The sequence below is a fragment of the Chelonia mydas genome, chromosome 9 (genome assembly GCF_015237465.2).
Source record: "Chelonia mydas isolate rCheMyd1 chromosome 9, rCheMyd1.pri.v2, whole genome shotgun sequence".
Taxonomy (NCBI): domain Eukaryota; kingdom Metazoa; phylum Chordata; order Testudines; family Cheloniidae; genus Chelonia; species Chelonia mydas.
Window position 1 is genome coordinate 63661019 of NC_057855.1, and position 17210 is coordinate 63678228.

At 51.9% G+C, this 17210-nt stretch overlaps 1 protein-coding gene across 2 annotated transcripts in view; it reads left to right on the forward strand.

Annotated features, from left to right (window-relative positions):
* The first annotated feature begins 1515 nt into the window (after positions 1-1515).
* The window catches only part of LOC102945884 (glycine receptor subunit alpha-4), a 40598-nt gene continuing 24903 nt past the window's right edge, over positions 1516-17210 (forward strand). The window contains exons 1-3 of one of the 2 annotated variants that reach the window (XM_037909526.2): positions 1516-2582; positions 11191-11324; positions 12558-12625. In XM_037909526.2, the coding sequence (XP_037765454.1) occupies positions 2512-2582; positions 11191-11324; positions 12558-12625 (273 nt within the window). In that variant the 5' untranslated portion in view covers positions 1516-2511. The remainder of the gene's footprint in view (positions 2583-11190; positions 11325-12557; positions 12626-17210) is intronic. The other variant, XM_043522210.1, reaches the window with a different exon arrangement.

The window sequence follows — 17210 nt, forward strand, 5'->3', positions numbered from 1 at the left end:
CCCAAACCCTGCAGTTCACTAGAGGGATACTGCCAGTGCTTGGGGCTATTCCTGGAGAATTTTGTTACTAAGGAATACAGCTCCATTCAGAGCACTGGCCACTGTGAGTGCTTGAGTAGCAGCAAGCCGTCTCCCTCCCCGGGGCCAGAACATTGCTTGTTCAGCCCTCCACGCCTCGGCTGGGCCTGGGGACTACAGGGAGAAGGGCAGGGCCCTGGCTGTTCCAGGTGCTTGTTGTCTGCAGAATGCTAGGAGCTTCAATTGCACAGCTGGGCTGTGCGCGGGGTGTCGTTTACTGTTTACAAGGAAAGGGCTAAAAGTTAGGAATCAGGGACCATTGGGGAGCAGCAGCTGCCCTGGTGGAGAGCAGCTCATTTTTACTGTCCAAGAAGATCATCCACGCTGGATGCTACGCCTGGCCTGATTAAGTCCCACGGATACTGACTGGAGCAGGGGCAGGGTTTGTAGCACTTCCAGCCTATCTCCTAACCTCCAAAAGCCCCAGCAGCATTTCGGTGGCTGTTAGAGTTCCCTTTTAATTCCCATGGCCCTTGCTGGCAAGGCATTGGGCTTTGAGTCCACGGAGCTGGGTACGGTGCTTCTCTCTGTCCCAGGCTTCCTGTGCGACCTTGGGCAAATCATGTTCCTCTCTTTGTGCCTCAGTTTCCCAATCTGTAAAATGGGGATAATACTACTTCCTTTCCCCTACCCTTTGTCTGCCATGTATATTTAGACTGTAAACTCTGGGGGGCAGGAACTGTATTTTACTAAGTGTTTGTGCAGCACCTGGTATGGTGGGGCTTCTTAGCACTTCTGTAATGCAAACAATTATAGGAGACTTGCCCAGGATAGATGTCAAGTCAGCGGATGCAATGGGACTAGAAGCCAAGCAGCCTGCCTCTGAGTCAAGTGACCCTTGCCAACGGACTACACTTCTCCCCTTTTCACTGGAAAAAAAACCTCACAGGAAACTATAGACAAAGATCTACATTTTCGATATCTATCGCTCATTTTTCCTCATTAAAAAACCCCAAAACTCAGCAGGGAGCTTTCAAAATCCCTGATTTGGCTTTTTTTAAGAAAGAGAAGCCAATACAGACAGAGCACCGTGCTTTCGAAATCTGTGACCATCTGGACTCATGGGATGGAAATTGTGCCATTTGAAAGGGAAGATGCTAGAAGGCTTTATGGATCCCAGTCAGGACCCTGGAGATATTTCCACTGACTTCAGTGGGCTTTGGATCAGGCTGACCTTGGGTTTCATTTATCCAGGGCCAGAGTGGATTTTCTGTGGTGTCTAGAATTCCCAGTGGAACTTTAATGAAATAACTCAACAATGAGAACTGGGCAGGCCAAGGAAACAGGGCACAGAGGTGAAGTGACTTGCCCAAAGTCATGTAAAAGGTTAGGACCAGAACCCAAGGACCAAATTCTCCCACAGAGATCTGGGGTATATGTGGTGTCACTGAGAGCAGGACCTGACCCTAGATTATCTGACAGCCGGTCTTGTGCTGTAGCCAGAAGGCAATCATTCCCTCCAAGGCCAAACCACGCTGCTGGGCTGGCCTTACTAGGGAGACTGAAGGAAAATGCTGATGACAGGAAAGTGCCAGGAAATCCGAGGCGGGGAGGGGGGAAGGAACTGAAAGGGAAGGAGAAGGGGGCTGCAGGTGAAAGTCCTGTGTCCCAGGGGCTCTGCGGTAGAGCACAGCGGCTCTAGTCCAGCACAGGCTGGACCCCGGGGGGGTTAGATTGATGTCATCAGCTGCCTTGGGTGTGGGGCCAGCCTTGCATTGTGCAGTTCTCCACGGAGCACTCCCAGAAAGAGGGCTGGGGGGGAGGCCGAGCCCACAGCTCAAGGCGGAGAGCGGGCAGAGATCCTTCAGAACTAGGCTACAGCGAGGGCTGCTTAAAGCACTTGCGGGACTGGCCTCGCCGGCAGCGGGAAGACGCCCAGCTCCTCCGCCCTGGCTTTCTCCAAGCTGAGAGAGCGAGCGGCGTCGGCACTTGCGGTAGGACTCCGGCTCAGCCAGAGGGAAGCTGCTAGGTGGGAGTCACCCGGATCAAACAGCTGCCTGCTGGATCGGACCCCCCTGCTCCCCCCAGAGCGCCTCCCCAGCACAGCTGAGCTGCTCTGCACCCTGCTCCCCGCGGCTGGGGGCTGCGCCTTTCTACCTCTGCTCCCACAATACGGGCAGGGGGGTCTCCTCTCAACCTGCCCACCGAGACCTGGCCAGGCTCCGGACCGCAGCCCACAGCGCCCCACCCCCCACCCCCACCCAGCGCAGCCTGCTAGGAGCCCTGGGCTGGCAGCTTTGGGTTCAGGGGAAGACTTCCAGGCGCTAGTAGCGAGGCAGGGGGTGGGGGAAGCAGGAGAGGAGACTCCAGCGGAGGAGGGGGAGGACATGTCTGTGATGAGGCAGAGGGGGTGCGCTCTCCGTCTCGGGCTCCCTGCGTCCCCTAGCAGCTCCTCTTCGCACCCAGAGAAGGGGGGTTCAGCTTGGCCGAGGAATGAAAACTCTCGCCCTAGGCACCGTCTCCTTCTTCGTCTTCTGCCTTTTGCAAGAGCACATCCCGCCCAGGTGAGGAGCAGGGTCGGGGGCAGGGCAGGGGAACATGCACGAGCCTCGGGGACCAGCAGGTTTGGTGGTCTGACTTGCGGGCGGGGGGTCCGTACCTGCAAATACCACCGAGGACAGGAATCGCCCAGTGTAGCGCCGGGGAAGGAGAGGGGCGTGGGATGTGGAACTTAGCCCTCTCCAGGGTGCTGGAGTCTGGGGGCCACGCCACTCGGTCTCCCCCTGGGGCTCCTAACGGTGCCGACCCACTAGCCTTTGGCCAGCAGGGACAAGGGGCGCATGGCGCTGCACAGTGGAGGTGGAAGCGGTGCCGGGTCCCAGCCCGCTCGCAGACAAGGACTAAAGGAGGTTCTGTAGGCAGGCAGGCAGCGGAGGGGGCGGGGGGGAGGGGGGAGACCTGCCTTTAAAAGAACCCCGCTGGGTGCAAGGAAGGGTGAGCTCGGCGGCGGGGCGGGGGCAGGGCACTGCCAGGGAGACGCAGGGCGAGTCTCCAGCGCAGCATTGAGAAGCTCTGTCCACACGGTGCAGGGCAGGAGCCGGAGCCGCTCGGCTGCCCGCGGGCTGCGGGACAGACACCAGGCACCTCCTAGAAGCCCTGGGGAGGGCTGGGCGAGGCTGCCTGGGGCCCACAGGAAGGCTAGAGAGACTCATAACTGAGCATCCCCCTAAGGATCGCCCTGCCCCGGGCTTTGACTGCCCGGTGTTAGCGGGCAGCGCTGGGGGCCGTAACGGGGCGTGGGGCAGGGGTGTGCCCGCAGGGTGGTGGTTTCCCTGTCCTCTGAGCCTTCCCTGTAACAGGGAGACCTGCTAGCCTTTGGGCACAGGGAGTCTGAGCCCAGCCTGCCTTCCAGCCCTGGCCTCGGGTTTGCTCTCAGCACCCAGCTATTCTCCCACAGGTGCCATTAGCCGGAGACACAGGGGACCTGGGGCTGCAGCCAGCAATTCCAGACCCCACCAGCCTCCTGCTAACTCTCCCATGCCCTATGCCCCCAACCCAGCCTGGGGCTGTGTGCTCCACTAAACCCTCTGGCAGTAACCCACGAGGGGAAGGATCTGAGGTGATGCTGAGAGGCTCAAGAAACCCTCCCCAGGAATAGGTGCTGGAGCTAGAGGTGCTGGGGGTGGTGCACACCCCCTGGCTTGAAGTGGTTTCCATCATACAGAGGTTTACAGTTTGGTTCAATGGCTCTCAGCAGCCCCACGATACAAATTGTTCCAACACCCCTGCTCCCCAGGGCCAGGCAGGGCTCTAAAGAGAACAGGCCACACTGCCGGGCAGGGATAGAATGACCAGATAGCAAGTGTGAAAAATTGGGATGGGGGTGGGGGGTAACTGGCACCTATATAAGAAAAAGCCACAAATATCGGGACAATCCCCATAAAATTGGGACATCTGGTCACCCTAGGCAGGGAGGGAGCGATTCATAGCTGTGAGTGCACAGGGGAAGTAGGACAGGGTTGGCTGGGAAGCGACTGCCAAACAGGGGGGTTGTAACCAAAGGCCCCTCTCCCCCATGGCAGATCTGTTGGCACAAGGTAGCTGCAAAAACAACACAGGGACGTACCCTGGAATTCCTCTTTCATAAGGGATGCTCCCAGGTGACTGGGACACACCACCCCTTCCCAGTCCATGGTGTAGTGGGAGTGGCAAGGAAAGGAAGCATGGCTAGGTTGCCTATATGTTTCAGATGTTATGGGGACGGGGGAAGGGGATGGACAGGACACAGCCTCTTGAGTCATGGAGAGTTCAGTACAAGTTGCAGCAAACTTTGTGTCACCTTTTTCCTCTTCTCTCAACTGATGCACTGAGAGAAACTTGGAGACAGCTGGGAACCTAGGCCTGAGGATCTGGTAAGCACAAAGCCAGCGCCAGGGTTTATAACCGAGCATCAGGGGTATGTAATGGTCTGGGAGGTGAATGCTCAGCCCTAAGGTTTATGACCGAGGGGGGGAGGCACTGCCCATTGCTCATTGACTGCAAACCAAACGTTTGTCTCCAGGACAGTATGCGGTGCTCAGCAGTGTTTGTAGAATGGGCATGTAGCTGGCTCCAGAGGCAATGGGCTGTTCCCTGCAGCTCCCTATTGCACATGCAACAGCACTAATGGAGCGATCCTTCCACTTGCACTGTGGAGGGGGGGAGAATCTTTCATCCTCCTCTAAAGTGAGGGCTCAGGTCACTGGTCTGTCCGGCAAAGGCCTGACTTAACTCTTTGCTGACCTGGTTTCTGGAAGACAGCGGGTTTCCTGTCACTGGGCTGTCCCACTCCCCACAGATTCTCTCCCAGCCTTTTGGTCTCACCCAAGCTGCTCATGCAACAGCAAACTAATATGAAAAGAGATGTTGTCAGGTGCACATAGGAATTAAGCAACATAACTTGATAGGCAGGGTTTTTCCTGGGTGACTCTAGCCCAGGCTGTGTCTTTTGGGTGACTATAGCACAAGCAGGGGTTACTACTTGCCTTGAGCGGTGCTATGAGGCAACCGATTGACTTTTATTTTCCCAGAGTCCCAGCATGCAGCGTTTTACTGCTCTTAGGAAACGGGATTTGCAGCTGCAAGTAGGGGCAGCAGCGTCACATGTGCCTAGATCTGGCACGATAGCAAGCAAGGATGTAGCATCGCTAAGAGCTAGAGCCAGAGCTCCCTTGGGCCCAGAGTTTTAAAGCCATTTCTTGTGTGTTACAGCACGCCCTGCAATGTGTTTAGTCAATGTCTTTTATTTTGTTCCTTCCAATGATCATTACAGACTGAGGGAGGGAGAGAAACTGACAAGCAAATGTAGATTCATAAATATATACCCTTTGAGATCAGTTTGAATAAGTCTCCATCATCCATAGAAACAGTTCAGGAAATAATTCATGTCAGATTCTCCTATGATTTCAGTGCCTGGGGTAAATGTTCACACCGTGCTGTTTCACTCCTGCAGGCCCATTTAATCAGTGAGCATCACTTAATCAGGCAGGAAACTACCGTACAGCACTGAAGGGGAAATATCATTGAAGAGACTATGCATTGACAGAGATCAATCACCAGTACTGGGGTTTAGAACAGGGTAAGGGAGCTGAGTGCCCAGTACTGGCACTAACTCTTCTATAATTAACGTAGAGAAGCATTTTCTGTGTAAAGAACGTGCTATAGAATCCCCATACCTACTCGGTTTGCCTTGACGTTTGCCGTGCCTCATGGGGGCAGACAGGAGGTTCATGATCCAAATTTGGCATCATTTGAGCAAGACATTCCTGAGATACAGCCTCCTCCCAAAAAGAAAGGCATATCTTCATGTTGGTTGATTCTATCAACATTTTTTTTGCACACACCCGGGAGGGCGGGGGGTGTTTGAAATCTTGTCTCTGATCATGTCCTCAGGGAAGCAGTACTGAAAACATCATTCAGCAGAGTTACTCTCCAGATAGGATCAAGCCTAACGCTCAAAAGCCAAGTGGATACACAGCATATGTGCAGACAGACAGCCCACAGGCTTGCTAGACAGCCAGTTTTCACACTGTGGCCACAGAACCTGTGCTACCCCAGAGCACTATAAGTCTGAATACACCCTGGGCAGAAATCTGAAGGCGAAACGTGGTAGGTTGCTACAATCTGCTTTGGAGCCATCATCTCAGGCTGCGTTCGTCTCCCTGCAGTGTTCTCATTCAGCTGAGCACAACTTATTGAGCTGATGGGGCCACTTCACGCTTCTCTGAACCTCCAGTGCTGCAGCTGGATGTGTAGAGCCACTTCCTTCCAAACTCCCTGTGTCCTTGCTAAGAAGTTCCCCTTTCAGGATTCCCCTGTGCTGGCGATCTGCATTAGCAAAGCAGTTGCTGATGATTAATTTCATGCAACATTATAGCAGAGCAGCTGCTCTACTACAGTTACGGCTGAAAAGATTTTTCTGTTTAAAGGTAGATTCTTCTCAATGCTCTAAAACTGCGTGTATAGCTGGATTGGACTGACATTTGCTGTGCCTCCTGGGGGTGCAGGGTAAGGTTAGTGTTCTAAATTTGAGGTCATTTCCCAAGATACAGGGGGTGAAACAAAACAAACATAAACAAAAACAAAAAGCCTCTCAAGGTTCAGAGATTCTACCAATGTTTTTTGCACATATCTGAGGCTCCAACCATGCATCGTATTACCCCCCTACCCCCAAAACTCAGTTATAAACCCTGAAGTATGACCATAAGCCCCATTCCACTATAACAAAAGGTACAGGAGTGGGGAGAAGCATTCAGAAATCATGTAGCATCCTTTACCTAGCCACAATAACATCTCAACTGCAAACCTATATGCTCACTGCAGCTGCATACACCATCACTAACTCCTACAAACAAAAATTCTCTTTCATTAAAACAAAAATCAAACCTAGGAAATTCAATGATATCAGACTTCATAAGTGCAGAATTCAGGTTGCCCAGTGGTATCTGCTGCCCTTCCCAAATGTCGAGTTCAGCAAAACTCAAACAGCTGATAGCTAGGAAATGCAGAGTTAAGGTACACACCCACTCAATCTTTACTCGGCCCTCTTCGCCTCAATACACCGCTAACTCATTCACATTCTGCCTTTGCACTGGAGCAAACAAGCTACAGTACCTACAGTGGATCTCCACTCAGACACTTCCCCTACTCCACAGAAATAACCCCATATCTACTAACTTTTACAGCCCTCCACCATCAGGCACACAATGCCATCTAACAGCACTTTCATTTACCCTTCATTAGACCTACAGACCACCCTCGGCTCCCACCCAACTCCTTGCCATGGGGATTGTTACTGACACAGCCTACGCAACACAGTGCTGAAGTTAGCCATACTGGATTTCTCAAGTACACATGAGCCTCTTCCCTACAATCACACACCCAGGGGTCAGGGAGAGGGGTCACATCCGTGCTTAATTTGTAACGAAAGAGGTGCCGGGTCTCAAACAATTTTTTTATTTTCATAACTGATGCAGCAAGCCCAGAGGTGCTGGAGCTATGAGTTGCCAAGCCCAGAGGTGCCGGGGCTATGAACTGCCAAGCCCAGAGGTGCCGGGGCTATGAACTGCCAAGCCCAGAGGTGCCGGGGCTCAGCCCTGGCACAAATTAAGCACCGGATCACAGCCCTCCCTCCCAGGGAACACAATCCCCAGATTGCCTCACATCACAGTCACAGCTCTGTCAAGCCGCTCCCAGCAATCCTTCCACCATCCAGTACAGCTACCCTGAGCAGACTGCATACAGATAATTCCCAGTGACTATGGCCAGCTCCCAGGGGACAGAATTCAGGTACTGTGCGGGTGAACCTTAACTCTTCATTTCCTGGTTCTCAAGAGTTTGTGTTTTACAGAACTCAAAACAAAACCAAGACACCTCTGGGCAACCTGAACTCTGCATTAGTGACGTGTCTGGTCATTGACTAACTGTGTGTCAGGGATGGGAGGGTCCAGCGCTGGGGTTTATAACAGAGGCTATGTCCACAGTTGGAGCAGAGCTAGGGGGTGTGAGTCCTCGCTCGAGGAGACAGGCTCACACACTAGCCCTCCTCGAGCGAGCGCACTAAAAATAGTAGCGTAGCCACCGTGGCAAGGGCAGCAGGGAGGGCAGCACAGGCTAGCAGGGCCAAGTATGTATCCACAGGGTTCAGGCCAGTTTGGCGCAGGGCAGCTAGCCCCTCCCACCACTCACTGCTGCCGGTCCTGCCATGACTACATTACAATTTTAGCACACTAGCGCGATGAGCGCTAGCACGAGCTGGGGAATCACACCCCTAGCTCCTAGTGCAGACATAGTCGGAGTGTCTAGGAGCAGAGTGCCTGGCGCTGGGGGTTCAGGACACCAGTGGAAGTTCAGAGCCTAAGTAGCCTTGAGGATCTGGCCCCCCAGCTGCACCAGGAAGGAGATGAGGAGGGAATGATACTTTACTGGCCCATCACAAAAGAGGACATTCCCCAGGCAGGTGGATGTGCAGCAGGATCTTGCAAGGCTGCTGAAGGGGCAGGTAGATTGGATGGAGAATCCCAGCTACAGTTTAACCCCAGACATCGGCCTCCCTTGAGCGGGGAGGTGCTGCTATTTCCAAAGGGACAATCATTAGGAAAGGGAAGAAAGCAGGAAGGCAGCAAACTCCCCCCTGCCACCCCAGTGTATTTGTATGTGGGCATGGCCTCTTCATCCTTCCATTCACACCCACCCGGTCACCCACAGCCCACCACTGGAGCCGCTCTGCCAGCAGCCAGGCGGACGGAGCTGGTCTGTAACTCTCCCTCCTTTGCAGGGCAAACGCACTGACAGCAGCAGCAGGAGAGCCGTCCCTCTAATCAGTGACTTTACCTCCTGACAGCTGATTGACCGAGAACTAGACAGGAGGCGACACCTCTATCCATCACCCTCCTACTTCCTGGCTTTCCTCAGCCCCTAGTCACTTTAAGCCCTTGCTGCAAGTGGGCTGGACACAGAGCACCCCCACCTTTGCTGCACCACCCCTCCTAAATGATCTGTGCATTGGGGGAACTCACCTCTCCCTGCTCTGGTCCAGGCCCAGCCAGAAGCAGCAAAGAGTCCCCGCACCAGACCACTTATCAGCAGGGTTAGGAGGCATTTCACAGCCCTGGGGGAGTGAAAGGACCCACTGCACATGACCCCAGCAGAGCCAGTGTCATAGAGCTGGGGTCCTGGTGGTGTCAAACTACATGGCCATTGGGGGAGGTGCTCACATACTACAGAAGGCGTCAATGCCTACATAGACAGCGAGGCAGACAAGCTTTACTTGCACTTACTGCTTTATTGTCAACCAGTCCATCCTTGTGCCCTGGGAGGCAGGTAAATATGGCAGAGATACTGGATACGTACTAATGGGAAAGCTGAGACATAGGGTGACATTCTGGCCCTGGTTGAAGTTAATGGGAGTTTTGCCATTGACTTCACTGGAGGCTGGATTTCACCCATAGAGAAAGGTTAAATCCTAGAATCAGACATATAGGGCTGGAAGAGACCAGGAGACATCATCAACTCCAGCCCCCTGCGCTGAGGCAGGACCAAGTAAACCTAGACCAGCCCTGACAGGAGTTTGTTTAATTTGTTCTTAAAATACTTCCAATGCTGGGGATTGTACACCTCGGACAGCTATCCCACTGCTTATCTATCCTTAGAGTCAGAAAGGCTTTCCTAGAATCTAACCTAAGCCTCCCATGCTGCAGATTAAGCCAGTTACTTCAGGTCCTACTTTCAGTGGACATGAACAATTGATCAACACCCTCTTCAGAACAGCCCTTCGAAGGCTGTTATCAGGCTCCCTCCCCCGTCAGTCTTTTCTCAAGACAAAATGTGCCCAGTTTTTGTAACATATAATCATAGGTCAGGTTTTCTAACCTTTTATCATTTTTATTGCTCTCCTCTGGACTCTAATTTGTTCACATCTTTCCTAAAGCATGGTCCCCAGAACTGGACACAGCACTCCGGCTGAGGCCTCATCAGTGCCCGGGTCTCAGATACGATACTCCTGTTAATATACCCCAAAAGGACATTTGCTTTTTTCCTAACAGCATCACACCGTTGGCTCTCATTCAATTTGTGATCCACCATAATCCCCAGATCCTCTTTTAGCAGTACACCAACTAGCCAGTTATTCCCCAGGTTGTAGTTGTGCATTTGATTTTTCCTTCCTAAGTGCAGTACTCTGCACTCGTCTGCATCAATTTTCATTATGTTAAGTCCAGACTCTAAATGATTTGCCTGAGATCAGAGAGTATATGTCAGACCGAGGAGTAGAACTCCAGAGGCCTGGCTCCCAGTCTGGTGTTCAGGCCAGCATTATTACAGCAGCTGTGTGAGGCACTGTACAAACACATAACAAAGAGACAGGCCCTGCCCTAAAGATCTCAGGCCAAGAGCCAACTCCAGCTACTTACATGAGAGGCACAGAGCCAGCGTGCACAGAATGGGGTACCCACCCTGACACAAGATGACCACAAGCCCACAACCATGGACCAGCAGGACCCTGGGCCCACGCATAGGTAAGCAAGCTGATGCTGCCAGTGGAAGGCATCTGTGGTGTGTGAAGCCAGGCAGGACATAGGCCCACCGCTTATTCTGTCCCTGCTGCAAAGCTTGTGCTTCACCTGGCACCAAGGGCTATATGCTGCAGCTGCTCTCCCCCAGGTCAGACACGCCTCACAGAGAGGCCCAGACACTGTAAGAGGAGAAAGAACAGCTCCAGCAAAGAGCGAACGCCTCCCTGCCGCCGGCAGTGCAATTCCCCAGCTGCATGTGACTGTTTAGCACTGGTTATGTACAGTATTTTGAACACACCGCAAGGGGGAACAGCTGCTTGTCCAATTCCTCAATATTTACAATACTCCCGCCCAATCCTGACATTGACAATAACCATGGTAGCAGGTTGTGAGCTTCCTCAAAGCAGTGCCTTGGCAGTACCAGCCAGGATGACAGCAAGCTTCTTCAGCCCGGAGCCCTGTCTGCGCCAGGCAGGTCTCTGGCTCTACGAGCTCCACCACAGCAGGGCCTTGAAGACTCCTGCTCCCCAGCCCTCCACACAGCACTGAGGCAGATGCTGAGGCATTCCTGGCCCAAGAGGGAGGATCCCAGCCTGCTAACCTCCATCCTTTCCCCCTTCAGGCTGGTTTCAGGGAAAGAGGAGATTCAATCCACTTCCAAAGGCTCTACCCAGCCTATGTCACCCTCTGATTTCCTGGACAAGCTCATGGGAAAAACGTCAGGATACGACGCCCGGATTCGACCTAACTTCAAAGGTAAAAATGGGGCACGAATAAGCCTTAAAAATCCCACAGCAACTGAAACCCAGAGTCTCTCAGACAGCACGGACTAAAACCAGGGACAGTGTGAGCACGGGATTCGGTGCAGGACCCCTGGCAATGCCCCTCCACTCTGACCTGCCACCCCCGTGATTTTCCAGCCTTGGGAACCTGCCACAACTCAGCCAACACCCCTCTGTGCTGTCCTGCCTCCCCCTGCTATTCCAGCCTGGTGAACCTGCCACAGCTCTGCCCTTGCCCCTCCATCCTGACCTGAAGCCACCCACTATTTCAGTCCTGGGTCCCCCCAATACCGTTTTTTATTGTTATGCTTACAGCATTGCCTGGAGCCCCATTGTGCTCGGGGCTGTACACACACACACACACACAGCCACTGCCCCACAGAGCTCACAGTCTAGAAGACAGGACAGACAAAGAGAGGGAGGGGAAGCACACGCCCAGAGAGGGAAGCAACTTGCCCAAATGGCGGAGCCGGGACCAGAACTGAGGGATCCTAACTCCCAGCCCACTGCCCTCACATTTGTCTATATGTTTTCAAGGAGGTGAAGAACCAGCCAGATTTTTGCCTGCATGGCCATTTCTCCAGCCCCTGGAGAAACCCACAGACACAGAGTTTGTAAGTGTAAATCAGGGATCGGCAACCTTTGGCATGTGGCCCGCCAGGGTAAGCCTCCTGGCGGGCCAGGCCGGTTTGTGTACCTGCCACGTCCGCAGGTTCGGCTGATCGTGGCTCCCACTGGCCGCAGTTCACCATTCTAGGCCAATGGGGGCTGCGGGAAGCGGCGCGGGCCTAGGGATGTGCTGGCCGCCACTTCCTGCAGCCCCCATTGGCCTGGAGCAGCGAACCGCAGCCAGTGGGAGCCGCGATCAGCCGAACCTGCGGATGTGGCAGGTACACAAACCGGCCCGGCCCACCAGGGGGCTTACCCAGACGTGCTGCGTGCCAAAGTTTGCCAATCCCTGGTGTAAATGAACCCATGGGCAGGTCTGGAATCCCCCATCCCTTTAGATTGCGTGTGTGCATGCATGTGTACGGGGGTTATCTGTGTGTGCATGACTGTATATCTATCTAGGCAAATGCCTGTGCATTTACTGGGGGCAAGTGACTGTTGGGGTGAAGATGGGGAGCAACTGGCTGATTTACATCTTCTCTTCCCCTCCGACCACCTGCTCTAAGGAGGGCTCACACCTTGTCTGGTTTTTCCTCAGGCGTGCCTGTCAACGTGACATGCAACATCTTCATCAACAGCTTCGGCTCCGTCACAGAAACCACCATGGTAAGACTTCACCATCTGCCCCCACCCTCCTTCCCAGCCCCTTCCACTCCCCCAGAAGCCTCCAAAGGGAACAACTGGGGAATTTGGCCCTCTTTGCTATGCATGCACCAGGCCCTTGGAATGGGCCAACTCCAGGAGATCTGGGGTCAGATCCAGCCCACCTGAAGGTTTGTTCAGACCCACCTATAGTGTTAATCCTGTAGCTAACATGGAGATATGTTGCCCATGGTACTGGGAGACTTATGGGGAAGTGGTGGGAATCTTGTGGGACAAGGGGCTAACCAGTGGGGGCCTTGGGGGAAGGGTGTGAGAATGGAATAGGAATCACTTTGTGGTGGGGAGAGGTGGATGGCAGGAACCTCGTGAGAAGCTGGAGCCTTCTAGGGTCCAGAGAGGGATGCAGGAAAGAGATTAGTATTCGCTCCCTTCCCCAGGCAAGTTTTGTTGTTCCCCAGGGATGTGCAAGGCTGCTCTGAGCTGGCTCCTGTAGGAGTGTTTCATCCCCAATGGGGTGGGGTAGCCCTGCCTGGCACAGTACATTCAGTCCCGCTCTGAGGAGCAGCGATGTCCAGCCAGGTACCCATGCTGCCTTCCCCACCTGAGGTGGGCTTCCTTAAGACATGCCAAGCAGCAGGGGCCAGAAGCCCTGTCCTTTGGCCAGACCCACTGTCAGTCTTGTAGATGAGACTGAACTGAAAGGCCATGGTTGCTCCTGGCCACTGAGGACCCTAGGGTACCTTCTGCCAGCAGAGGGGATGAACCGTATGCAGCGGGGCCAACTCCCAAGGTCCTACAACCATGAGTCAGACTCCCCCAAAATCATGAGACTAAAAACCCCTCATGACGTTTGGGTCAGAGCTGATATTGTGGTTTTTGGTCTGTTCTTTGTTGAACTCCCTCTCTCCACCTCAGTGTGCGCAACCGTTAACGCTGCCAACTCCCCCTCTCCACCGCCCCAGTTGCAGAGTTAAGCGAGTAGCAACCCAAATGGAACTCAGAGCAGTGTGAGGTGCAGCAGGCTGCACGGGGATGGCAGAGAAAGTGGTGCTCCTGGTCAGAACAAACAGATCTTTGCTTTAGGAGAGCTGAATGGGCACGAGCAAACTCTGGCATGTGACCCTGAGAGAAGAGGGCTGCGGGGCCTGAACTGAAGTCAGAGCGGCTGAAATTTTATTACATATATTATCATAGGAGGCCCAGGCTAAGCCTCAGGCAGGAGGGAGTGGATCATCCCACCCTGTGGCTAGAGGCCTGCAATCTAAGTACAGTGCCCTCACAGAAACGGGGAGGATGGTTTCAGAGGTACGATTAGTACAGGAACTGTGACTTCTTTGCTGGAGGGGGAGGGAGGAGGAGGGAGTCCTAGGACAGTGGTGAATTTACAGTAAGTGCCAACAGCTGTGAAAGCGAGTACTGTCAGAGGAAAAAAGCATTTCCGAGAAATGGATCTTTAAAACCCTAGACAGTTTAGACACAGGCCTGGCTTACCCATCTTCCATAGGAAGACTCTGGCAGGTTTGAAACAGTCCCAAATCTTCTCACAAGGCCTGTCTCTGGTCACGAATTCCTGCCAATTCTTGGCTTGAACATGAGACACCAACCTAATCAGGGCTATCCCTTTCAGGTTCCAAGTACTTTGAGCCAGGTCACTTGGTCTGCTCTTCCCAGCTACAAGAGGATTTGTTACCAGGGCCGGCCCACAACATTTTGGCACCTGAGGCGGGGAGCTCAAATACAACCCGCATACCCCCTCACTTGGGCCCAAACTTTGAAAGGTCTCAATTCTTCCTGTTCTACTCCTCTCACGGTACTGCTCTGCTACCTACTCCAATAAAGTAGAACTTAAAATGCCTTGTTCAAAAATTTTAAGTAACACTGAACTTTTAAACACCTGAACAGCAAATGTAACTTTTCTTGGCTACATAGTAAACACTGGCATTTTTATCTGTTTGATTATGCAAAGTGGTGCTTTCCGTGCCTTCTTGGTTGCAAGGATTTGAACTGCTTCCTGCTGAAGGTCTACGGTCTAGGCCAGCTCATGCTCTATTGAGATGGCTGCAAGGCCGACCAGCCTCTCCTGTGTCATTGTGGAGCGTAGATGTCTTTTTATTAACTTCAGCGTGGAGAAGCTGTGTTCTCCAGTGGCAACTGTTACAGGAAGTGTTAGAAGTATGCGCAGAGCAACAAAAGCATTTGGAAAGAGGGTGGTCATCTTATTTGTGCACATATATTCCAGAACAGCCTTTGGAGTTGATCCTGCTGAAATGTATCTTGAAAGGGCTTTCAGTTCATCACCTAAATCACTCGCATCAATATCGCGCATGTCATCATGTGTCAACACTGTCTCTAGTGCCCTGCATTGCTGGTGTAGGTCTTCTTCAGGTATAGTGAGGCGTTTTGGAATATCATACAACATCCCAGAAATATACTGCTGTGTTCCTTGAGCTGCATGAAACATTCAACTGACTGTATTGCACAATCTAGCACCTGGTTAAAGAATTCAACTTTGAATTGTTGTTTGGGGTCTCTTATGGGATTATCCCGTGCCTTGTAATCAAAATGTCTTCTTCGGTGACTCTTGTATTCCTGAATGGGTGGGAAAATAGCTTCAGTGTGAAGTTCCTCTGCCAACTTCTGTGCACTCTTCAGAACGTTTTGAAATCCCTCATCTGATCAGTAGGTATGACTTTGCTTTGTCCAGTTGTTCCATTGCTCCAGATATATCAAGGTCAACACCTTGGAGTCTCTTGCTTACAACATTTATTTCAAACAGTATGTCATGCCACTACACTAAGCCACACAGAAATCTGAAGTTAGGTATGTTTCTGGCGATTCCATTTCCCTCTGCCACTGTTCTCCCACAAATAGTTCCTGGCATAGCATTATCCTCCATAATGGCAACTATGGCATCATCTATCTTCCCAATCTGGTGTTTGATAGGCTTTATCACCTCCACTTGACTTTCCCATTGTGTGGCACTCAGTGGTTTCAGTGTCAGAGTGGATGTGCCCAGATGTTGCTTCAAAATTTGCCATCGATGAGTTGATGCAGAGAAAAATACATAGATGCTTTGAATTACATTAAAAAATTCAGCAGCCTCACTAGAAGCTGATGCTGCATCACTGACCACCAAGTTCAATGAATGAGAAGTACATGGAGAAAAAAAGCTCGAGGATTTAACTCTCGGATCCGTGTCTGCACTCCTCTGTTCTTTCCTCTCATGTTGGCACCATTATTGTAGCCCTGACCTCTCATGTCAGCTATCGCAATTCCCATATCTTCCAGCTTTTTAAGAAGCACATTTGTCATACCAGCTCCTGTATCATCAATGTCAATAAATTCTAGAAAATGCTCTGACAGTCACCGTTGCAGGGATGTTTTCACTAGATTCTGTTGATGTTACAAAACGCACCATTAAATTCATTTGTTCCATATAGCTGATGTCAGGTGTGCAGTCCAGAATAATGGAGTAATATCTTGCTGACTTCAGATCTGCCACAATTTTCTGTTTGAATTTTGTTGCCAGTAACTGTATGATCTCATTTGGAATGATTTTTCCAAGGTAGTGGTGTGTGTGTACATTTCTTGGGTGGTGACTCTTCTTAGATGCTCCTGGAGTACAGCATCAATCTCAGCCATCAGCTCCACAATTTTAAGGAAGTTTTCATTGTTTGGCACATACAGCTGATCTGAAGTGCCATGCAGTGCTATGTTTTGGGTAGCAATCATTCTCACAATGGCAATGAGCCTTTTCAGAACATTTTGCCAGTAAGGAGACTCTGATGCAATCTTCTCTTGATGCTGATCATCTATGGTGGCCTTTAACCTTAGTCTCACCTTGAGCGCTTTCCACCTATGGAATGATCTCTGGCGACTTGCTGCCTTCTCATGGATGCCAGATTCTTCCAGTCCTTTGTTCCTGTAGAACCCCATGTGGCTGGAACATTAGACTGGAAGAGTTTGCAACAAAAACAGTACGCAGCACTCTGGGTTTTTGAGTACCTAAGCCATGGCCTTTCCACTTTGTCACCATTGGGGATTTCACACCAGTAATGTGTTGGATGGAAACTTCTATTTTCATTGTCTTTGGGGAACATGAAGTTTTTCCACTTGCCCTGGCCCATGCAGTACAAGGAAGTCCCTCAGGCTACTGCTCAAGTGGGTCCACAGTCCTGGATCATCTAGACTTAAGGAACTAAACTCAGCAGCAGCTGTTTCTTGCACTTCCACCACATTCTCCTCTGATCTACACTTTTCTTCAGGAATGTGCATGGTTGCATCCATTTGAGATGGAGATATGGATGCTGCAGTAGCTACCAGGTCACCTGCACTCTGACTAACTGGAAGATCAGGCATCTCTTCACTATTCACATCCTCACTGGGGCTGGAAGGCTTATCGTGAACATTTGTGTCTACGTATCTCAGGAGAGCTCCTTCCTGCTTAGATAGAAAAGCTTCCTTTTTCTAAATGTTGCCCCAGAGGGGCGTTTTCTACTTTCACTCATGACTGCTGTTCTGTGCCAGCTATAGTGGCTCTCACTCAGTTGAAGGGGACAAATAAGCAGGCTGGTAGCAGGGCCTGAGT